This window comes from Cricetulus griseus, assembly GCF_003668045.3.
Source record: "Cricetulus griseus strain 17A/GY chromosome 1 unlocalized genomic scaffold, alternate assembly CriGri-PICRH-1.0 chr1_0, whole genome shotgun sequence".
Classification (NCBI taxonomy): domain Eukaryota; kingdom Metazoa; phylum Chordata; class Mammalia; order Rodentia; family Cricetidae; genus Cricetulus; species Cricetulus griseus.
In genome coordinates this window covers 52721423-52746870 of record NW_023276806.1, presented here as the reverse complement: position 1 = coordinate 52746870, position 25448 = coordinate 52721423, and the positions used below count along the sequence as shown (strand labels likewise).

The 25448-nt window shown below is 41.0% G+C and overlaps 1 protein-coding gene across 3 annotated transcripts in view; it reads right to left on the bottom strand.

Moving 5' to 3' along the window:
• The window catches only part of Magi3 (membrane associated guanylate kinase, WW and PDZ domain containing 3), a 203992-nt gene extending 187586 nt beyond the window's left edge, over nt 1-16406 (bottom strand). For 2 of the 3 annotated variants that reach the window (XM_027393847.2, XM_027393848.2), the window contains exon 1: nt 15661-16406. In XM_027393847.2, coding sequence (XP_027249648.1) covers nt 15661-15982 — 322 coding nt within the window. In that variant the 5' untranslated portion in view covers nt 15983-16406. The remainder of the gene's footprint in view (nt 1-15660) is intronic. The other variant, XM_027393846.2, reaches the window with a different exon arrangement.
• Nucleotides 16407-25448: the final 9042 nt, after the last annotated feature.

Sequence of the window (25448 nt, the reverse complement as noted above, 5' to 3'; positions counted from 1 at the left end):
GACAGCAGGGAGGATCAGGCCGTGAGCTGCAGATCTGTGGTCTGCACTATAAGAGTTCCTACAGGCACAGGCGGAAGGTACAACAGTGTTCTACAACACACAGCACCCTCCAACTCTCCAAGCTGTGAAGCTTAGGGCATGTGTACAGAAAGAAAAAGGAACTCTGTGTACAAAGAGCTGTAATCACAAAACTTAAAAAATATAGGTAGTATCTCTTAAGAGTTGATTTACATGTATTGGGTCTACACCATATTACCCTAAAGGTATCTGATCTGATGTGATCTCCAAAAGTACAAGGACTTGAACTGTGGGTCACATACTAATACTTAAAAGCCGTAAATGCCTCTCTCTGGAAATTATTTACAGGATCAGATTTCTCCCTTATTCAGCATCTTTAACTTTATCCTTATCCCCCAAAAAAATCTGAAGCCAAATTTATAATGCCTCTTCATGAGAAAGCACATAACCATAAATAAACAAAACAAAATTCCAAACTTGTTTCATGAAAGTTGGTACAGAAAGTCAAATAGAGTTGAATCTCTAGAAGAACTCTAGGATGGTTCTAGAATGATTATGACCTTGAGAAAAGGAGTGTGTGTCAGGTCCTTCTCCTCAGTGTTCGGCTACTAACAATACTCAGCTCTACATACAAACTCCCAGTCACAGGCATCAAGAAGTCACAGCAATGACTAGATGTTACACTCCACTTCAAGTAGTGAAGGTGGCAACAGTGGCTGTGTGATCTCCTTGATCATAGCTACAGTGGTATTTTCCTGCCACCATTTTCACAGCCAACTTCTCACTGGGTATTTACCAGTTTGGCAGAAGTGGCAGCTCTCATGGTGGGTTGCAAGGTGTCCTGGAAATCAATTATCAGAGGCCCAGCTTCAAGTTCAGTCCTCTGTCTTTTCAAAGATTCTCTACATGACTAAATCCCTATATTGTATCTTTCTGTTTCTTGTAATAGTCACTGGCATGCACTACAAAGGAGTACATAGCATGTTAGCTGTAGGAAAATTTTCTTTCACATACAAACAGCCATTCAAAGTCTCATCATTCCCATTGACAACGCCTGATGAATATTCTTCCCAGAACTGCCACTTCAACCCCTTACTTTCAGCTTTGCCTCATGCAGGTAAATTCTGTTCTCATATATAGCCATCTCTCTATGATCTGAGCCATGAGCCAGTCCTGCACCCACCAGGAGCACAAATTTTCCTTTCAGTTATATCACTATCCATTATAGACAAGTAAGCTTAAGCCAAAAGTGCCCCTGATGGTTCACCTCTCACTCTCCCTGAAAATTCTCAGCCAGAAAATTTACTTTTCCTCACTGTATGTCCCGTTAACTCAGAAGCAAAAAGTACAAGTATGGCAAAATGGACAAGAAATACATTAAGAGTCTACCTAACACATAGTAGTAACTGGAAGGAATTTGATTAAAAGCATTGTGAACAATTTCTTTGATAAGAGAAATTATTTTCTCAACGTTGAAACAACTGAAAAAAAAACTATTTGGATACTCAACTGTTATATCACTAAAATTTTTATGATTGCTTAAATCTTAACCATAAGATAAAGCAGTACGTCAAGCTAAAAATGCCTTGAAAACTTGTGGCATACAATGATTTAAATTATTTTATGTGCTCCAACTTCTGGGTTACCACTGCGTCTAACCACACAAATGAATGCAGACAGCCTCAACAAACTGGCCTAGCACATAACACTTAGTTCTAAAAGAATACAGAATCCTTAAGGAATCTCAAGTTTTCATCAAATTTGTATGTGAATTTTTTTCATATTTAATGTATAGTGTTTTTTCTTTCTCTCCATTTTTTATTTAAATTAGAAACAAGATTATTTTACATGTCAATCCCAGTTCCCTCTGCCTCCCCTCCTCCCCTGCCCCCCCCCCCCCCAACTAACACACTACCTATCCCAGACCCTTTCTGCTCCCCAGGGAGGGTGAGGCCTTCCATAGGGGTTCTTCAGAGTCTATCATATCCTTTGGATAGGGCCTAGGCCCACTCCCTTGTGTCTAGGCTCAGGGAGTATCCCTCTATGTGAAATGGACTCCCAAAGTCTATTCCTTTGCTAGGGATAAGTACTGATCTATTACAAAAGGCGTATGTGAATTCTTATACCAGAAACCAAAATAACAAAAGGAATGAGATGATCTGGGTTCCAGTACACTGTCATGGCTAAGATTCAATTTCTTTATCTTTAGACCCAGGGTACTGATTGGATTGATGTAGTTCCTTCCAGGTGATGATGACCTTTAAGCCCAAACAGAAAACCAAACAGCACAAAAAACAGGAGGCAGTGACACCATAGGCTGCTTTGAACTGCCTCTTCAAAGGGTTCATCTTAATGTAGAGTGACTGCTTGGAGCCTGCAGGAGAGGTCTGCTCAAATACAATAAGTTATTCTTCTGTCTAGATTGGGATATGTTTTATTAAGCAAAATATACTTTGAAAAGAGTCTGCATACTTATTAAAGACTATTAATTTCAAAACATATTCAATCCTATGTTCATTCTAACATATTCTAGGCTATCAGTCTTAGGATAACCTACATAGTGAATTTTATAACAAGGGGACTGAAAATATAGGAAAGTACTAATTCCAGTATCAAGCACACAATTGTCTCAAGTAGGTTCTCTAAAAGTATACAGGTTTTCAATATAACTGTTTAACCATTCACTTATAAATGTAACAATAATTTAATCTAATTTTCTATTTGATCAATAATCCTTATGAATAACTCTTCAGTTTAGCCAAACAAATTAAACTGTACTACCACAAACTTTGTTTAGAAGCAGAATCAAACAATGATCTTTTATTCTTTGCCCAATGTTTTACTATATTTAACACCCACTCAATTCAAAACTGTAGGGAAAGCAGCTTTATTCAGACATAATGAACTAATATTCTAACCAGTAAATAAAAAATGGAAGGTGTAACAATGCTCCTGTTCATAGTCCTCACTATGAGAACTTTAACATGTTAATCTCTCTGAACCTCAATTTCCTTGTGTATAAAGGGAGATGCAATTCCTATTTCCTTTACAGGAAGATGTGAATGCCACCATTTATGTCCTTATAAACCATATCAGACAACACTGTTAGTATGCTGTAACAAGGTCTCAGGGTAGAAGAAAACATTGATACTGCAATTAGAATATAAAACAGTATTTAAAACAGTATATAATTAAAATAATTTTTAAAACAGTATAAAGTGAGTACCCATGCCTCTCTTAGACTCGCCATTCTTTCTTGAAACAGCTCCATTTGCCCAGTAGAAGCAGAGGAAAAGTAAATTGGACAAAGGAGATCACATTTTATTCTACAGTGTCTGCCAAATTGCTTTTTGGCTATTAAAAGGTACCACTTTATATATTAAGTAGTGTTTCTAAGTTAGGAGTCAGTAGGTTCACCTATGTATAACTTCTATGAGATCATACTTAAAAGGTAAAATTAGGAAACTACCTTAAGATTGCTATTGCAACCATAATGAAACACCATGACCAGAAGCAACCTGGGGAGGACATTTTTTTTTTTTCTTAGCTTACACTTTCACATCACCATTCATCACTGAAGGAAGTCGAGACAAGAACTCAAACAGAGCTGGAACCTAGAAGCAGAAGCTGATGCAGAGGCTATGGAGGGATGCTGTTTACTGGCTTGCTCCCCATAGCTTGCTCAGACTGCTTTCTTAGAACCCAGGACCACCAGTCCAGGAATGACCTCACAGAGAATGGGCTGGACCCTCCCCATCAATCACTAATTAAGAAAATGTCCTACTGCTAGATCTTAGAAAGGCATTTTCTCAATTGAAGTTTCCTCCTTTCAGATAACTGTAGTTTGTATCAAGTTGACTTAAATTAGCCAGTACAGGAACCTTTAGAAATAATGCAAGAATGATACTATCTAAATTTGTGTCTAAAAAAGACCATTGCTTTAAAAGCAAAATACCAAGAAATTTAGAATTTAATTTTCAAAATGGATAACAATATTAAGTTTTGAAACTTCACTTTTGAACTAGATTTACAATCATTTTCTCATTACTAAAGCTATTAAATGATCCTCCAAAGTATTCAATCTACTTTAGAACAAGAAGCACTGCTTTTATTTTTGTTTTTAAGTGAGATTATTTATAAGCAGTATGTCTCAATTGAACATATCCAAGCATCAGTACCTAAATTTTCTAAGCAACTAAATGTTTAAAAAAAAAAATTATTGCAGGAAACCAGGTGCAGTTAGAGGCTAACCTAGTTAGTCTACATAGTGAGTTACTGGCCAGCCAGGGATAAATGGTGAGAGACCGTCTCAAAAGGGGGCCAGTGCTCAAAAGGGAGCACTCAAAAGAGTGCTCAGTGGTTAAGAACGCTGGTAACCAAATTCAGTTCCCAGCACCCACATAGCAGCCCATAACTTTCTATAATTTCAGTCCTAGGGGATCTGACACCCTCTTCTGGCCTCTTTGACACCAGGCATGCAGCATGGTGTACAGAAAAACATACAGGCAAAACACTAAAAGACATAAAAATAACTTTTTTAATGCCGGGTGGTGGAGACACACGCCTTTAATCCCAGCACTTGGGAGGCAGAGGCAGGCAGATCTATGTGAATTCGAGACCAGCCTGGTCTACAGGAGCTAGTTCCAGGACAGCCTCCAAAGCCACAGAGAAACCCTGTCTCAAAAAACCAACAAAACAAAACAAAACAAAACACTTTCTTATAATTTATTTCTATTTTATATGAATTGGTGTTTTGCCTTCATGTATGTCTGTGTGAGGGTGCTGGATTCCCTGGAACTGGAGTCACAGACATTTGAAAGCTGCCATGTGGGTGCTAAGAATTGATCCTGGGTCCTCTGGAAAAGCAGTCAGTGCTCTTAACGATTGAACCTTCCCTCCACCCCCCAAAATTTTTTTTTAATTATTGCATTTACGTGTGTGTGTGTGTGTGTGTGTGTGTGTGTGTGTGTGTGTGTGTGTGTGTGGTGTACATGCAACTACATGTGTGCAGCTATCAGAGGACAATTTAAGGGGGAGCTGGCTCTTTCTACCATTTAGGTCTCAGGGATCAAATTCACGGGCTTGGTGGGAAGCAATTTCACCAGCTGAGTCATCTCTACAACCAAACATCTAAATTTTTATGTAAAAGCAGTTTTCAGATGTAAATACATCCAATGCAATAACATTTGATATTTGTTATTTGATAAAAATCAGTCTCAGCTTTGTTCTACAGCATAAATGTGTTGTTTGTTTGTTGTTTAAATTAGTTTTATATCAACTAGGTCCAGCTGTTGGCTTCAAAGTGGCAGATATTAAGTGTTTTTGTTTGTTTTTTTAAGATTTTATTTATTTATTATGTATACAACATTCTTCTTCCATGTATATCTACACACCAGAAGAGGGCACCAGATCTCATAATGGATGGTTGTGAGCCAATGTGGTTGCTGGGAATTGAACTCAGGACCTCTGGAAGAACAGCCGGTACTCTTAACCTGTAAGCCATCTCTCCAGCCCGATATTAAGTGTTTTATTTTTTTTAAAAAAAATTATTTTATGATGTATACAGTGTTCTGCCTGCATGTATGCCTGCAAGGCAGAAGAGGGCACCAGATCTTATTACAGATGGTTGTGAGCGATCATGTGGTTGCTGGGAATTGAACTCAGGACCTTTGGAAGAGCAGGCAGTGCCCTTAACTGCTGAGCCCCGATACTAAGTGTTTTAAAAGAGGCTAAACCCATGTTGTCTGCTTGGCATACCTTCCTTTGAGAACTCCCATTCTTGGAGTTCTGCTTTAGTGATACTGTGCTATCTATACCTAGCTGCAATAATAGACATGTTATCCCACCCTGTCCAATCACTGTACTCCACTGCTCTCTCTTTACAGCAATGGCTCAAAGAGATTAGCACATAGTATATCAAAGTCACTCAATGGTTTGTTATTGGACACCATAAGAAAAGGTGAGAAGCTTTAATGACTCTTACTTCCAGTCTATCTTGTTACAGGATTCTCAAAACTGGCATGTGAATTAAGTTTCATATTTTTGTTGATGTTGATGTTTTGTTTTCTGCTGAGATCTTAGCCATTTATCAAAAGTTTTCTGTGCATAATTAGTTTGGATGATTAGATCCAAACAGCAATATTTCTCTAGAACTACTCTATTCAAGCACAGTTTTAAGTTATTTTATCAAAAGAAAAAAAAAGCTATTCTATTTAAGTTCAAAAATAAAGTATTTGTTAATAAAAACTTGTTTTCTTCCCTTAATGTATTTTCAATTCATAAAACTACTTTAATAAATATAATCATGTACAGTAAAATCCAATTTTTATAGTCATATGTATAGCCAGCCCCTCACAAGCTTTATGGAAGGAAAATAATTAAATGTTTAAAACTCTCTGCAAAACAAAAGAAAAACATAGCAACAACAAAGACACCAGAATTGTTAAGTAGATCAGTTACTATTCATACCTCAAATCCAAGATATTAAGAAGGTGTCTTAGTTAGGGTTTCTACTCTGTGATAAAACCCCAGGGATTATTTCAGTTTACAGTTCTATAGCACAATTCATCACTAAGGGAAATTCAGAACAGAAACCTGGAGCAGGAAATGATGCAGAAGTGATGGGAGAGTGCTGCTTACTGGCTTGCTCCTCCCTGCTAGGTCAGTTTGCTTTCCTATAGTGGACCACCAGCCTGGGAGTTGGCACTGCCCTCGGTGAGCTGGGCCCTCCCACATCAATCTCCAATCAAGAAAGTGCACCACAGGCTTTCCCAATGGCCAATCTGGTGAGGCATTTTCTTTGCCCAAGTGACTCCAACTTTTGTTAAGTAGGCATAAAACTACCTGGCAGAGAAAGGATATTATAAACATAACAGACCTAATAATGTGGCAAAATTTCTAATTCATTCCTATTCCATCATTTACAAAAAAAGAAAAAAGAAAAAAAAAAAACCTTTCCAACTATATTATAGCAGGGAAATTTAACTCTCCTGTTACTTTTTTTTTCTTTTGATGACTCAATGAACTTCATTATGATTGGTTATAGACACATGGATAAAAGACTATCTACAAGAGCATGGGAAACTATCAAGTGGCTACACCACTGAAGAATATCTCTGCCTTTCTTAGCAACCATTAGTTTTGTATATATCCTCAGGAAGGGGTATGGCCACCAGAGCTTCTCCCTGTCCACAATGGGATGCAGTCAAGCCCAATCTTGTGTTGATCTTGTACAGATAATCACAGATGCTAGCTGCTAGAGTTCAAGAGTACAATGCTATGCAATAACCAGAAGTCAGCATTCTATACCAAACCCCCACTTCCTCTGGCTTATGCATTCTCTCTACCTCTTCTTGCACTATGTTCTCTAAGCCTTGGAAGGGGTGATGCATATATACATATCTGCATTTTTATATATGTCCCAAATATGGCTGCGCATCCAATCATCACATGTTCTCATTACTTTGAAAAGTTATGAGTCTCTGCAGTCACCACTGTCCACAGCAAAAAGAAAAAAAAGCTTCTCTGAACAAAGTTGACAGTAACATTAACTATGTAACCATTTATATTTCTGAATCTCTAAACAATATCTCTAATGCATGTTAATAAACCAAAGTAACTAAATCTACTAACACAGACTGCCCTTTCTTGGGTGGTTAGATTATGTCACAACTGAAATTTATGGTCTACAAAATGCAGTCTATACTCTCTTGGCCATGTTGGAATAACTGAAATGGCAGGGGGCTTGCTCCTCAGTGTTACAGGCACTAGCTGCATAAAATAACTGAGATAGTAGAGAAATAAAGATATTAATGATGCCAACCTTGTCACTAGAAGCCAAACCGTCAAGGGTAAGGTGGACTCTTGTTTTACTACACTAGCAAACTGTGTTTGCCCATAAAACTTATTGGGCTTCCCAAGCAACCCAAATAAGCTTATTATCCATAAACAATTAGTACTAATGGTAAGAGTTCAAGTACATTATGGGCAAAATAAGAATATTAATGGTACTATGAGTTGAATGAGACTAAGCTAAAGACAGAAATACCACTAAACACCTCAACAGCATTATTACTAGGAAAAAACACATTTTAAGTTAGAATTGAGAGCACATTATCAGGAATAATTCAAAATAGAATTATCTTTATATTTAAACAATTAATATAATTTCCCCTCTACTTTCCAATTACTATATAATATATAATATTATTTGTGCATTTGTACTAAGTGGTTTTTAGTTTGAGGTTTTTTGTTTGTTTGCTTGTTTGAGTCAGGGTTTCACTGTGTAGCCCTGAAGTCCTGGAACTCATTCTGCAGACCAGAATAGCCTCAAACTCACAGAGATTCACCTGCCTCTGCCTCCCAAGTGCTGTGATTAAAGGCATGCACTATACCTACCCAGTTTAAGTAAAGTGTTTTTAATATACAAACATATAAAACCTACTGCAATGGCACACCCTATAGATACTTATAGAGTGACTGACTATTCTTGCCCTGTGTTTTTCTCCTAATCGTATCTACTACTAAAAACGTCACTCTTGAACTAATCCAAAACCTATCTTTCAAAACCAAGAAAATTCAAATTCTTCCTAATTCCTTCCCTAACCAGCCAAGTCAAAAAATAAAGACAAGTGACCAACACTCTACTAAAACAAAAACAAATGAAACCTTTCTCTTACTTCATATACACATCCAAAGTTTCACTATTGACACCACACAACAATGATTTCTTAGAATTTTGTTTTGCAAGCAAATCACTTAATGTGGTGTTCAACCAAAACATATCAGTGATTCCAACATGGGTGGTATGGGATACTCATTCTAAAAGTGGTACAAAACAGCACTTGGTAAGCAACTTATTATTTATTTGATTTCCCCTTTTTCGTAATAAGGAACCAAAAATCCTTGCTAAGATATTCTTATTCACTTCATCCCTCTCTGTGTTTCTGCATTTCCCTCCCTCTCCCTCTCATTGAGATAGGGCCTTACTATGTAAACCAGGCTGCTTTGAATTCTCTCTCTATCCTCAACCTCTCAATGGTGTGGTGCCTACTGCCATAGTTAGCTTAAAGTAACTTTTTAGAACAGTACACTATAGAGTTTGATTTTCACCAAAATACATATTAAATCTTACCTGAGGAATTTTAAGTAGTAAGGAAAAATGAAATTAAAACAAACCTTTCCTACAAGAATTCTTACCAGTGAATCACTCGGCTCTGATGATTTTGTGTGCTTCTTAAAGATACCATTTCTGGCTCATTTGACAAGACCAGTGTTAGCTGCTGTGGGGATGTCATGGGGTGTCTGAGGAGGGAGCATGTTCTGTAAGCCGATTTTTCACTTTCTCTTTATATTCTAAAAGAAGCAGCATTCCATGGAAAACTTTCAGAACAATATTGTTTGTTTGTTTTGTTTTTAGGATAGAAACAACTGTGAGTAGGCTTGCCTTTCTTCTACTACACGTGTCTCCAAAGCACCAGCCTCCATACCACAGAGCAGCTCACCACCCTGAGAAACAGCCTTACATTCCAAGTATCCATTCTTCCCTACCAAAAAGCAGTATTTGAAGAAATATGTTTCTTAACATTTCAGGATACATTTTCAAAAAGTTGGGGGCTGGAGAGATGGCTCAGCAGTTAAGAGCACTGGCTGCTCTTCCAAAGGTCCTGAGTTCTATTCCCAGCAATGACATGGTAGCTCAAAACCATCTATATTGAGATCTGATGCCCTCTTCTGGCATAAAGGTGTACATGCAGATAGAACACATAAATAAAATAAATAAATCTTTAAAAAATAAAATAGAGCTGGGCGTTGATGGCGCACGCCTTTAATCCCAGCACTCGGGAGGCAGAGGCAGGCTAATCTCTGTCAGTTCGAGGCCAGCCTGGTCTCCAGAGCTCCAAAGCTACACAGAGAAACCCTGTCTTGAAAAACCAAAAAAAAAAAAAAAAAAAGGAAAAAGGAAAAATTAATTCAAAGTAACACAGTTGTAGTCTTTAATACCAAAACTTCTTTTCTTTTGTTAAATCACAAAAGACCAAAAATTCAAATTTTAAAAATCAGTAGATCAGTAGAGTTTGATAAAGAATATGACTGGTTCAAAAATAAAATTATTAAAATTGGGTGGTGGTGATACATACCTTTAACACCAACACTTGAGAGGCAGAGGCAGGGGTATCTCAGAGTTCGAGGCCAACCTGATCTACAGGAGTTGGGGCAGGAAGACTGCCCACAAGTTCAAGGCTTGCCAAGGATACACAGCAAGAAAAAACCTGTCATGAGAAGGAAGAGACTGGAAGGGGAAGAAGGAAAGGAGGATAGGGACAGGAAGAAACTATTCTCCTAAACACAGTCTAAAAACACAAAACACTGAGAACCCACAAAATTTCCAAACGGACTTGGGGAAATTACAGACTAAAGACACTATTATTCACCTAAAGATTAGGCACTAACCTTATAAATCAGATACTCAAACAAATTTAGATGTGTTTTACCATGAATTTACATAAATTAGAGAACAAACTTCTAATAATAAATAAAATACCATAACAAGTAGTTTATTAAAGCATTCCCCACATCAGAGGAAAAAAAAATAACACATATTTCCAAAAACTCAATGTTGTGTTCCTGTGTTCCAGGAAATTCAGTTTTAGCAATGATTTGTATAAAACAAAGTGATCTGAAAACTGAAAGTGTCAAATATTAAATTTGTGTTTATAGCAAAATAGCAAGAAATTTAAAATTTCTTAAAAAACATCACATAGGAAAGACTGTCTATTGTTGACTAGTTTTATGTCAACTTGGCACAAGCTATAGTCAGTTGAGGAAACCTCAATTGAGAAAACAGCTCCATAAAATCAGGCTGTAGGCAAGCCTGTAGGGCATTTTCTTAATCGGTGATTGACTGGGGAGGCCCCAGCCAATGGTGGGTGGTACCATCCTTGAGATGTCCATCCTGGGTTCCATAAGAAAGTAGGCTGAGGAAGCCATGAAGACCAAGCCAGTAAGCAGTACTCCTCCATGGTCTCTGCATCAGCTCCTGCCTCCAGGTTTCTGCCCTGTTTGAATTCCAGACCTGATTTCCTTCAGTGATGAATCAGGTGATTTGGAAGTGTAAGCCAAATAAACCCTATCCTTCCCAAGTTGTTTTGGCCATCATCACACATCTCTAACTCTAAGATAGGGAACATCAATAAGGCAACCAGAATGATACACTAGAAAAGTAATCAAATTAAATACATGAGAGATATCTGGATCTAGTACTCCTACAAAGTAATATAGAAAAAAGTTTTTAAGTATAAAGATGTTAACTGGTGTCAGCACACCAGTTGTTGCTGCAGCATTTTATTCCCTAGTTAATCATAGGAATCCTGAACCTGAACCACTAAATTAAGACCTTTGGGGGGGGGGGGGAACTACTACCAAAAATCTGGAAAAGCAAGAATGTTGCAAATGAAGGTTTATCAAAATTTGATACAATTGTCTCCAACAAAAGGACTCCCTCACCTAATCTAGTTTCTGTTTGCTAAAAAATATATTGATTAATTGGTGGTATTACTAGCCTAGAAGGCTAGCAGTTAAGTGTCTCTCTCTCTCTCTCTCTCTCTCTCTCTCTCTCTCTCTCTCTCTCTCTCTCTCTCTCTCTCTCTCTCGCTTGGATATTAAACCACTTAAGCAAAATTCAATAATGTTCCAACTTACCAACTACATTAAAAACTAACAAAAAGATCCAAGAGCTAAGAAGTAAAGCAGAGTTCTTATTACTTGCATTACCATACACATTCTTTATTTTACAGCATCCAGTAAAGCTTCTTCACTAAAGGGGAATTTATTTCTAGGGGTGAGTTCGTTTTAACAAAATTCCTTTAGACACTACAATGTCTGAGTAAGTAGTGCGCATTTTTACCTGCATTTAATTAACATGCTACAAACTCTGTTTCAAATTAGTTATTAAACACACAGCTAACTGCATTAAATACAATGTTCCCTGTGATTTTCATCCCTAGATACTGTAGTAAAAGTAGTTCAATGCACTGTGTGCATAATAAATCAGTACACAATGATTTCATGCACTTATATACTATAATGCAATACTTAATCTTTACCTGGAATAAAATTTGTGTAATTTACAACCTATGAAATGTTTACAGGTGTCTAAGAAGCAAATACTTATGTATTCTAAAACACTACACATTCACAGTTGAGGGAATTTTAGAACAAAATTAACTAATTATCATAGTAACCCAAATAAAAATTGTTTAAGAATATAATCTGATGTAAAATCATAGGCACTTGCACTAGATACAGGATTATACCATAAAAAGTTTCACCAATGGTCCAAAGTTCAGAAGTTCAAATTCAAATAAATGACAACTTTTCTCTTGTGAAAAAAAAAATGGTAACAAAACAAAAACAAAAGTCACCAATCACAAGTAAGAAACTGGTGACTAATTGGGCCAAGCAATAAATAGGACTAAAGATTCACCTATAAATGTTAAAGTATTGATTGCTAAGTACTATATTAATGCTACAAACACTAACCCTAACTCAGAGGATACAAATTTTAAGAGCTCTTTTCAATTACCCATTAAAAAGTATAACAAATGAAAATAAACACAACTCTAATCAAAAATGAAGAGAATCTGAAAGAAGACATCCTTGTATTAACAGCATTGGCAGGAAGGGCTGCCCTGAGCATCTCCAGAATGAAGGAAAAAAAAAAAAGGTTGGAGTAAGGAAGTAGGGCTGCTGCAGCTATGTCTACAGCCCAGCTCATCTTTCTGCCACAAACTGTTAGAAGACAGTATGAGATCATTCCTCATCAACATGACGTCTTACAGAAATGACCACATTTTACTCTCTCACTGTCTTAGCTTCTAAATGACTATCAAGAATGCAGTTTTATGAAGAGTTACCAGTCAAACATGCTATATCTACTGTACAATGCTTTAAATTAAAAATCCATCTCTTTCACAACTTTAGATAAAATGGGAGTGGTGTCAGGGCAAATTTCTCTTTAGAACACCTTATACTGTATTTTCATGCTTTTCTAAACAAATCACAACCATAGAGAACCCAGGATCCTCTGGAGATATACTTGTGCTGTTTTTAACAAAGTTCTACTACAAATTACCTCTTCATGTTCTTAATTTCTAGTGCTTAAAGCTTGTGTTTAACCTACAAAACTCTTGGTATTTTATTACAAATGCTGCTTTTAAGCAAAGGCATTTAAGAAAGTCGTGTAATATACTACCTAACAAATATTTTTCATTATAATTTCATATAATTGCTTAGAACAGTTTCAAATCCCAGATGACACAGAAATAGTGGAATCCACTACAAATTACCAATGCTGAGCACATTTTTTAAAGCAAGCACAATATTCAGAACTGTTAGTAATAAAATGTGTTGCAGCCATTGATACCAGTTAGTCCCTTTATTTTAGCTAAATAGCTAAAGTAGGACAAGGTCTTTGGTTGCCAAGAAGGCAAAATTTTATTAGTACAAAAATGCTGACTATATTATGGGGCACAGAAGATTTGATCAATAGTTAGTTAACTAACACTACTGTATAACAACACTCTAAACCCTGAAGTATTTTCTCCAATTTAATATGAAAGCTGAAAGCTATACTGCATATCAGGTATTTACAATATGATTTATAATAGCAAGATTACAGTTATGAAGTAGCAATGAAATAAGTTTATGGTTGGGGGGTCACCACAACATGAGGAGCAGTATTAAAAGGGTCACAGCATTAGGTCACAGCATTTACAACATGTAAATCAGATTGGTATTTATTAAGAAGCCACCTCTCTAGTCTTTTTAAAGAATCACAATGATTTGGATTATACCAGCTTCCTCAACAACCTATTAACTTTATGGCTGTTTTTTAAACAGTTATTGTCTCAGTAATGCTTCAAGTGATCAAAACAAAACAGAGCAATGATACACATGTTCTTCTCATCATCTGCTGGCTCATGGGATTACTTATCTAAGTCTGTGATTCTCAACCTTCCTAATGCTGTGACCCTTTTAATACAGCTCCTCATGTTGTGGTGACCCCCCAACCATAAACTTATTTCATTGCTACTTCATAACTGTAATCTTGCTATTATAAATCATATTGTAAATACCTGATATGCAGTATAGCTTATATTTAGACACCTCCCCATGCCCAGGGTCAAGATCTACAGGTTGAGAACCACTGATCTAAGTGGCTAGTAAATGTTTTCTGTATAATCTTTTTAGTATTACAAACAGTAACCAACAGGCCAAAATACTGCCCCAAAAATCTTCCCTCCACCCTTCACATATGGTTGTAGAAGAGTTAAGAATCTTACAATCCTCAAAAACATAAAGAAAAGGTTGCTGATAGTCTGACAAGGTTCTAACAATTAACAGTAAGAAAAACTCACAAAAATACAAATCATAAAATGGATATGGTAGGATAGGAAAGAGCCTTCATTTAAGACAGTAAGACTGTGTTACAAGCCCACACTACACATATATTGCCTCAAACCATCAGTTGCAATTAGCTCAAGGACTACTAAGAGATATTCCTAAAGTGAGCTGAAGAAGAGGAAGAAGAGAAAGCATATTAAATTTTCTCTAGAAATGTCTAGCATTTTGTAGTGAGAGGGAAAGACCAAAATCTAACCCAGGTCACGTTTTGGCAGTGCCTGCCACATGTTCAATGCACCCCATGTTCAGTAGAAACAATTTGATTTCTAATAACAATAATTAATCACAATTCTTTTGTCTATAACCATCTCAGAAGCCAGAATCGCATTTTACCAATACCGAAAGGACCAACAATGTTCTCACTCACAAATCCGTAAGAAAACTTACTACATACTAGCAGACCAGACTGTACGCAGTCTGATCAATGCTTTCCAACTAGCGAGTATGTCACAAGCGTAACGTGCTTTGCACCACATTTTACGAGCATCAAAGACACCAGGGCAACACGGATTCTTTTTTTACCCAACGCTTCAACAAATTCTGGAGATCTGAAAGCTTTACAAAAGCATTTGCTAGGCTGGAGCACCTAGGTCTTCCTTCCAAGCCCGGACTACACAACAGCTTGGCTGCCACATACCACACGTTGTACCTCATGGTACTCAGACACCTGAGCCACCTAGACCCACAGAGTTGGACTGTCAGCTCCCAGACGTCTGCGGTTGTGCACGACGCACCGGGCCAGCTGAGCTCTCCCAGGAGCTTTTCCGTGATAACCTCGGCACTCGATTTAGCGACAAATCTCCATAGTAAAGCCCTTTCTCCCCGTTAGAAGACGCAGAACCGTTCCAAAAAAGAAAGAAAGAAAGAAAAAAAAAAAAAAGACTACCATACTAGGACCTTTTCCACAAAGGGGAGCAGAAAAGAGACGGTCTTCTCTAGGCAGAAAATAAATAAGATACAAATACAAATAGAAACTCTTGTCTGTGGTGGGAGACCGAGCTGGATTAAGGAAGCCAGCTCCTAGTTGCAATTCCCTGATAGCCTGCACAGCTGTTCAACGCGAGCTCAGTTTTGCCAGCCGCAAAATGGGAAACCCTGAGACCGCCTCTTCCCCCTCTCCCTCCCCCTCCCCAGGTAGTCGGGACCAGGAGGACGCAGGTCCCCAAGGCGACAGCGCACCTGGCTTCACGGTCTTCAGACGGATGGGCTCGCGGAAGTGGCGGATGACAGCCAGGGTGTCCCGGTTGGTGAGCCCACTGACCGGCGTCCCGTTCACCTCCAGCAGCACATCGCCCGGACTGGGCGCCTTGCCCGAGACCACGCAGCAGGTGCCTCCGCCGCCACCAGGCTCGTCGCGGAGCCGCCCCAGGTAGGGAAACTCGCCGCGCTCGGCGCCGCCGCGGATCTCCGCGCCCAAGTCGCCCGGGGGCCCGGCCCAGGACACCGCACACTCCTGCACCTTGCTGAGCCAGTGCTTCTTCTTCTTCAACGTCTTCGACATCCCGACCTCCGCTGCACCATGGAGGAGCCCCCGCGCGGGCGGCCGCGGTGCCACTCCGGGCCCCGCGCACAGCCCGGCCAGAGGGGCCCCGCCGCTGACCCCCCGCCTCAGCCGGCCGGCCGCGCGCCGCCGCGAGCCGCCCCTCACGCGGGCCGCGGAGGAGAGCCGGAGGGAGCGCGCGCCCCGCGGGCGGCGCCGGCGGGGTCTCCGGGCGGGGTCAGAGCCGACGGCCGGGGATCGGCGCCCGCGCGGCGGGAAAGGCTGAGGCAAAGGGGCGGGAGCTGAGGGAGCAGCTGGAACGCGGAGCTCCGTCCGGGACGCGCGCACCGAGCTTGGTAGCCCGCTCGAGCGCGGCCGCTGCGGAGCGGGAGCGACGAGACCAACGCCTGCCCCAGCTGCCAGGAAACTGGCGCTTTCAAACCCGCCGCAACCTCCTCCCCGCTTGGCCCCTCCCCCGCCCTCGCCGGCCCGGCCCGGCCCCGCCCCCTCCCGCAGCGCAGCGCCCGGCGCGCTGTCGTCACCAGCCCAGCTCTGAGGGACGCGCCCAGCTCTCGACTCGGCTCGGTGGATTGGGTTCCTGCCGGCTGGGGGGCGGGCCCTCAGCGGGTATGCTGATTCTAATTGGCTGTGCTGAGTAGGGGAGGCGGGCACTAGGATGACTGAAGTTTAGAGAGGGAGGGGAAAAAGAAGTTTAGAGTACGAGGGAGGGGGAAAGGGGGAGGGAAAGGGAGAGGGCTGGTCTGGGAGCGGGCACAGGTCGCCAGGCCGGGAGAGGCCCTCCGCCCAGGGCCTGGAGCCAAGGGAAACTCAAACGGAGGAAAGGACCCAAGTCCCAAGGTGGGGGCGTGCCCAGCTGGGCAGGGGGCGTGGCCTCGGAGCCTGGAGCACAACGACGAGCCTAGGAGTGCTTTGCTTGGATCTTGAGAGCCCAGTCCCCAGCTATCCCAAGAGGCCGGGCCTCTAAATGGATTCGACCGTTTTGGGTTCGTTCATTCGTTCAACAAATGTTCTGGAACGATCCATTATGGAAAGGGAGTCGGAGTCCGGTTATGGAGAGTAAAATACAGCCCGGCACTTGACTGCTGTGTGATCTCAGGCAAGTTATAAAGCCTGTCTGAAAACAAGCATCCCCAGCTGAGAGTGAAGATCATTAATTACACTAGCCACTAGGCTCCAAGAATAAAGAAAACAGTGGTCCTGCTCTCGAGGAGATTGCAGCTTAACAGGAGATCCTGCCAAGCAGATCACTTGTGGAAAGCGGGGAGGAGGTGGATTAAAAACCAGCCTGGTGCCTGCAGAGCGAAGTCCTAACCCTGGTAGTTTGACCTTGGCCAGATCTCCGCTTCGCGTGTCTGTAAAGAACGTGGAAGAAGTGACTGTTAAAAAGAGACCTCAGATCCCTCCTAACTCTAGTTTTCCAGAAACACTTATTAAACGTTTCTCTTCCTTTATTGGACGCATTCTTTCTTGTCATTGGAATGCCTTCCATGTTCTTAAAAATCCCACCTCATCCAAGTAGTCTTCCAGGATTTCTAGGAAAGTGTTTTCTCTGAACTGGGGCATGCCTTCTGACTCCCTTATTTAAACTCTGAGGAACTCCACAGACTGGACCAAGCTTCAGACAGCTGAAGTGATTTCCTTCACACCATTAAACTGGGGAAATAAAAAACAAAAATGTGGGCGGGGCTCAAGAAACCACAAGGGAAGTGGAGCCCTGGAGCTGCAGGCTTGGGACCTGCCAGGCAGAGAAGGGACCTTTATCTAAACCCAGAGCAAAAGGCTTCCAGACAGGAAGCTGTAACCTTCAGTCCTTGATTGCAGTCTGCTGAGAGAGAAACTAGGCGATTTCTATAGTACCACCCTTCATCCTGTTGAGGCTCTCTCTAACCAAGTCGATTGGAAGTCAGATGGCTATGGATCTCTTCACACTAAGCATCTGGAAGCCAGTGGGGAAAACATTTATCGCAGGCATCACGTGGACTACTCAGATTGACCCCCGATTTGAGATAAAATTCAATTTGTTTTATGAACAACTACTTAATGCTAATAAATTCCTGGATAAAAACTCTATCCCCTTAACATCTATTTTTGCTGAGACTCTGAAACACATTTCTCTGCCTAAACTGTATCTGTTTGAAATGGCTTAGGCAGCAAGGAACCAAACATCTGGCAAACAGTAGCTTAGAGTGTGAGGTCATTTGTCACATCTTTAGCATGAAGTTTAAGGTTGGTAGTTTCAGAACTAGTTGGACAGGAAGATCTGTGTTATCAAGGACTGGATATCTTTTTGCGTTTACTCTTTGCCATCATATCCATATGAACTTTTATCTCCAAGCCTGTCACCTCTTAATTACAAGGTGGTTGCCACAGCTCCAGACATCACACCCTCAGGGGTCATTATATGAAGCAAGAGAGGAGAGTAAAGAAATGTTACTCCAAATTTTTTGAAGGAGAAAAATCCTACCTAACTTGTGGCCACCATTAGAAAAATGGTCACATAGCCACCTTAGACCAGTCACTAGCAAAAGGAAATGCCATTAACTTGATCATGAGTCACTTTCAAACAAAGTAGAGGTCACTTTTGAGAGTGGTGGAAGAGAATAGTTGTTAAGTAATCACCCAATAATGTTTGCCTGCCGCATGTTTTGTTTTTTCTCTTTTTTCTTTGTTTTAAGTAGTCACCCAACATCTGCTGAGTGTCTTAACCATAAATTGATTCTCAGGCAGAAAGCTGAAATGACTAGGGGCCTGAGCTTCAGAGTCAGGCTCACATCCCAGCTTTTCTGGTCTCTAGGAAGCTGCTTACTGTCACCTAACCTCCGTTTCCCCATGTGGAAAATAGGCATGACAACAATACTTAGCTGAGTTGTGGCGAGACATGTCTGCAGCTGAGTCAAGCACTCCACATAGATGACAAAGCAAACACTCTACAAAATGTAATTTTGATTTGTGCCATATCATAATTTTTGTGACAAGGGTAAATGTATCATTGGGTACCTCTCCAATTCTACAAATGTCATCCATCTTAGGTGGGTTGATTGCCCCGTTCTATGAATAGTCTGCCTACTCAGTGAGCTATTGATGGTAGGACACTTCGGGAAATTACTACATAGTCACAGATGTCACATAAATTTTCTCTCTAAAATGGCCCCTTGTTATCATTGCTTCCTAAACTTAATGGTTGGATTAAGAGTTATGATTTTTTCATAAGGGAATATTACTAAGTCAAACAATATGAAGCCAGGCCCAACAAAAGTAAATAACAACAACGGAACTTAATGCTTTCCAGAGTTTCTCTGGGTTATCTCTAATTTATAGAATGAAAAACTTGCTAGGTCCCCAGATGGCTATCAGGTCCAAGTATCACATCCTCAAGCAACAATGTCCTAAGGAGGAAAGATGTTTCAACATCTCCTTTCCCAAATGTTCCTCCCAACAGGACTTCCTCTCTAGCTGACGGGTCAAAAGGGCCCCAATGTCTTTTACTAAGCCAGTCTCTGCTGAGGGTAATAAAATTGCATTGCATATCCAGCATCCCCTCTGGAGCTCAGAAGGTACATAGTTGTGTAACAGCTGAGCAAAGCTGAAGAGGCTCAGTGAGGATGAAGAGGAGGGATGTCTCATTAGCTAAGAGTGCATACTCCTCTTGAAGACTACCCTTGTTCAGTTCCCAGCACCAATGGCAGGCAGCTCAGAAGCACCTGTAACTCTAGTTCAGGAAATCTGGTGCCCTCTTCTGGACTCCATAGGCACCTGCATTTATGAATGCATATACCCACATACATATACAGATATTTTTAAAAATATATTTTTTTAATTAAAAAGGTGGTGTGGCACATGCCTTTAATCCCAGCACTTGGGAGGCAAAGGGAGGCAGTTCAAGGCCAACCTGGTTTGCAAAGCAAGTTGTAATACAGCCAGGACTACATAGAGAAAAAAATTTAATAAAATTAAAATGGATGAGATTAGTATTTAGGGAAGAAAACCATAGCATCCTCCACAAATATATTGATTTGCTTCTGTCTTTTTGTTTTGGGAGGGGGTGTTTTAGCAAAAAGTGAAAAGTTTATTTCATGTTATTATGCTATATTCCTAGTGAAGGTTAAAAAAAACCAAAAACTGCCCATTTAGTAGAAAACTTCAGAACAAAGTATAAACCCAATGTTTCTGATATGAACCAGGGTTATTCCAGCCAGCCCTAGCCCAAAACCCACAAGCTCCAGGTTCAGTGAGAGGCCTTGTTTCAAGGGAATGAAGTAGAGTAGGATAGAGCAGAACACCTACTATCCTCCTCCGGCCTCTGTGGCATCCTGCATATATATATGGGGTAAGAGGACCATTACTACCTTAGAAATGTTCATATAGGAGCAGTAGAGAAGCATCATTGGTAAAGTGCTTGAGGACTTAAATTCAATCCCAGTGCCAACTAGAAAACAAAAGTCAAGCATCACATGCTTGTAAGCCCAGACTTGGGAGACTGAGACCAACATCTAATCTTGCCCAATCAGTGAGCTCCAGATCAGTGAGAGACCCTGTCTGTAAAAACATAGTGAAAAGCAATAGAGGAAGATACCAAACACCCTCCACACTTAAGCGTGGGTGCACACCACTATGTTGTATGATAGGCAACATAATCCACCATCACTAGCCTAACCCAGTGTTAATGTTGTATCTTCATGTTTGATTAGCAATTTTATTTGTCTAGCATTTTATTTGTCATCTATATGATAATTATGCTCAAATGTGTTCAGAGACTAATGGAAAAATTTGGAAACTTGTATTTCAGTTAATTTATTGTCTAAAATCAGTATTATGCTCCACACATAAGCACATAGGTACATTTAAACTGCAAATGATCACATGAATCCAAGCCAAATTCATGGGGGTATTAGAGGTCAACTGCAGCAGCATGCTTTAAACAGGGAATGCAGTCAAGCAGTCAGGCAACAAGCTTGTCTAACAAAGCAGAACACAGAGAACACTGAATGGAATAGAAGATCCCAACATGCCCTTGGTTGTAGTCCCCCTCCTGCCCTGCTTAACGTTGTAAGACAGGGTCTCACTATATAATGTTCCTGCCTCAACCTCTCAAGTGCTGGGATTACAGGTATATGCCAGCATGCCTGCCAATCTTTTGTCTTTTCGCTTAACTACACTGTCCTACCTAAATCTGGCCACAATTTCCTAGGGTGGAGCCAGCTATGTAGTACCCAGAGCAAGAGCTTCCCATCTGTGTGTGAGCCTGACTCTCTGAGGGTGCACTGTTTTGACCCATCTGTGTGTGTCTCATCAGACTGACTCCTGTCTTTCAGCTGGCACAGATTCCTTTATCCATCCATTTCACAGATACACAGAAAGGATCATGAGCTGATGTGACTTTAATTGTTCCTTTACAGCAATGAATAGACTTACATGGCTCCTCTTTTTTGATTTTTGTTTTTTTGGGTTTTTTTTTTTTTTTGGCTTTAGGGGTTTTTTGTTTTGTTTTTTGTTTTTCAAGACAGGGGTTCTTTGTGTAATAGTCCTAGCTGTCCTAGAACTCACTTTGTAGATCAGACTGGCCTTGAGAGCTGTGCCTGCCTCTGCCTCCTGGGATTAATGGTGTGCACCACTACAATGGCCGGGTTCTTGCTTTTCATAAGGAAGGAAGGCAGGAAGCCTGAGACAGGTAAATAATCAAGAGAAACTCAAGGCATGATAAATGCTAGCCACAAAGCAGAAGAGAGAAGAGGCAGTGATGGGTGGATATGGTTGAATCCACCTAAGGGCTGAGAAAGCATGACTTAGAGAGCAGAGGTCAAGTGACAAGGAAGATCCAGACATTCTGCAGATCCTACAGTCCCACGTGTGACAGGAGGGATGGAGCCAATGTGCACGCAGCATGGTTCCAGAGCAGAGAGAATTGGGAAATGAGGTCAGGAAGGCCAGAGATTGCAGATGCATTTAAGGATACAAGGAAGAATGTGGGTTTTACTCAGAGCTCAGTAAAAAGCTATAAAGAGAGGAGTGTTGTGATCTGCTCTGGATTGTTTCCAATTTTTCTGCCTCTGGTCGCTATGCTGGGAAGGGAGCTGGGTGAGACTTCAAGCCTGGAAGCCAGACAACTGTGACAGGATGATATCCTCCTTAGTTCCTGGTTCATGACTCCTTCCCCAGGGCAGACAATAGAAATGAAATTTCCCATCAGGGAGGCAGGCCAGAAAAACTGACTTTTCCTTCTGCAAAGGGAGCCAGAAAAATCACAGTTTTCGTCCCCAGGATGAATCCTGGAAACTCTTTATGGATGTGTCCAAATTTTGACTGGCAACACCATATTGTCATCTATCTATAAAGTTAACACTCAACAATCATACTTTCAAGTTAAAAAAAAGTAAAAGCAGGAAAAAAATCCTTACATTTACAATTTTGTTTTGGGCCTCATTCATAACTGTTTTTGGCCACTCGCTCTAATTTCCATCTTGGAGCTAGCTATAAAGAAATTCTCTGACTCTCCTTGTCAAATAGGAGGTCATAAAACCCCCAGTCTTGCCCACACCCAGCAAAAAGGAATGCTGCACAAAAGAGGCCAAAGGGAATCTGGACAGACAGCTTTGCTAGGCTTTCCCGCTCCTGTAGGCCTCTGCCAATCACCTTCTTACACTGGGTGTCCCTGTATCAGTCACATGTGTGCAGTGAAACCTCCATAAAACTGTACAGGACAAGGTTCAGAGGACTTCTGGAACAAGAGGAAGTCCTAGACGGTGGCACACCCCAACAGGGTCCCTTTCCTCAATCCTTGACAAGTGTGTTGCTCCCATTGTAGCCTCTGGAAAGCCTTAATAAAAAAAACAATAAGAATGTATCCTTGAACTCTGTGAGGAGGAAGTTGAGGGAACCCCAGCTTATGGCTGACTAGTCAGAAGTGTGGGTGAAACCTGTGTTACCTTCAGCTTACAAATGACACGTGAAGAGGAGAGCTGAGACCTCAGCCTGCAAGGACTGACACTAAGACGGTGTCAAGGGTGAATGAAATTAGGGGAACATGCAGCTGGTATCCATGCAGAACTGATTGCTTGGCTGGTCTATGGGGACCCTCCACCCCACCCCACCCCTACACACAGCTGGTATCATAAGTGATCTGTGCTGTGACTATTGGAGAGAATCTGGATCCAAGTTCAAGTCAGTTGTTTCTATGTTTTCAGAAAAATCTAGAACAGGGACCCATTAACAAATGATGGTGATGTGGACCAGGGTAGAAAGGATAGCTATGAAAATTTGTTGAATGCTGTGGAAATCAGAAGTTATAGCTTTAATTTCATACACTGATTATAGCTAACGGAATGTAAGTTACAATTGTGCTTTGTAAGAATCTCTGTAGAGTATAATTGCTTTGTTGAAAAGTACCTCCCCAGTAAGGAGAAGGTTAGAAAAATAAAACGAGGGAGAGTTTGTTACTAAGTTTAAATGTATTCAGGCATCTCTCATCTGTTTACCCAGGAGCCCTTGCACAGGTACAATGGCAATTTCAAGGTTCTGAGTCACTGTCTTAAGAGAGCAGCATAGGGTGATCCTCAAGTTGGCAAAACATGCATTGTTCTTCTAATCTGGAGAATATGTAGTTATAAGTAGTAGAGTGTGCTTCTTAAGTTATAAAGGGACCTGGGAACTTTGTTTTACAAAAGGGCTTTACCGACATGTGAAATCTTGTAGGTTCTTTGGCTAATTAGAATACTGCAGACCCTTGAGCCTTGTTTTCTCAGTACAGACTAGATGTAAGCAGTGCCTCTAGCAGATTCTACTACAAAGCTCCATGTGAGATTCCTTTCTTCAACAGAGCTGAATGTCTTATTTACGAGACTGTGCTTAAGGGAAGTGCCCCCAAACATGTGTTCCCAAATTTCACAGTAAAACTGACTGGAAATATAACAGATAAGCTGAAAAATACTATTCCCATTCAAAGACAGGGTCCCAAGGCATTTCTGATGCTTACAAAGACATCAAAGCGAAGTGGATATTTGCCTCCATTCAAAACTGGAGAGGAATCCAAACAAAAGCATGCATGCAGCCAATTCATAAATTGAAAAAAATGCTCACTGTTGCTGTCTTCAGGAACATGCAAATGAGGACTGCAAGCTCTCCTTCTCACCTGACAAAATGGTTATCATCAGAGAGATGAAAGGTATAAGTGTGGGCCAGGAAGTGAAGCAAAGAGACCCCTGTACACTGCTGGTAGAGACATAAATTAGTCTAGTCATTATGGAAAATCAAACCTGCTATATGAGCCAGCAGCTCTACTACTGGGTACATATCCAAGGGATGCAAAACCAGTATGCCAAAGCCAGAGATACCTGCACACCCATTTTTATTAAAGTACTACTACTAAGAGTCAAGATATGGAATCAACCTAAATGTCCACCTGTGGATGAATAAAGCCCACAAACAAAGAGTATGTTCATGCAGTGTGAAACTATTCAGCTTTAGTGAAAGACTGAAATCCTATCACCTGTTGTGCTGGATAGTTTTATGTCAACTTGACACAGGCTAGAGTCATCTGAGAGGAGGGCTCAGTTGAGAAAATGCTTCCAAGGGATGGGGCTGTGGGTAAGACTGTAGGGCACATTTTTGATTAGTGATTGATGGGAGAGAGCCTAGCCATGGTGGGTGAGGCTACCCCTGGGCTGGTGATCCTAGCATCTGTAAGAAAGCAGGCTGAGCAAGTTATGGGTAGCAAGCTAGTAAGCAGCACTCCTCCATGGCCTATGCATCAGCTCCTGCTTCCAGGTTCCTGCCCTATTAGACTTCCTCGTCTGGCTTCCTTCAATGGTTAGACTACAGTCTGGAAGTGTAATACAAATAAACTCCTTCCCAACTTTGCTTTGAGGTGTAAGTCAAATAAACCCTTTCCTCTCCAACTTACTTTTTGGTCATGGTGTTTCATTGCAACAATTGTAACCCTCACAAGGGCATTTGGGAAGGAAGGAAGGAGGGAGGGAGGGAGGGAGGGAGGGAGGGAGGAGGGAGGGAGGGAGGGAGGAGGGAGGAGGGAGGGAGGGAGAGAGGGTGGGTGGAGGGAGGGAGAAGGAAAGAAAAAGGACCAATTGAAATCTTGAGCTCAGATTTCTAGTTCTAAAACAGGAAGAAAATTTTCTGTTGAGTAAACTACCCAGTATGATGTCCTTGATCTTTGATCCTCCTTCCACTGCTTCCCAAGTGCTAACATGCCTACCACACAGGTTTCTGTGAAGCTGGTGATTGAACCCATGTGCTCAGCACCTTGAACCTTAGCTTTTACTGTCCTCCCCTCCCCTCCCTGCAATTGACTCTACCCTCTACTGCTGCTATACTGACTTTCTTCAGTTCCTGCAACTTGCCAGGTAGAATTATATTGAGCTCTTCCACAGCCTGGTGAGCTCTGCCTCCAGTTGTCTTCCCAGTGTACTCCTTAGCGCTAAGTCTTCTCAAAAACCCGGTCTTGGGGGATTCCATT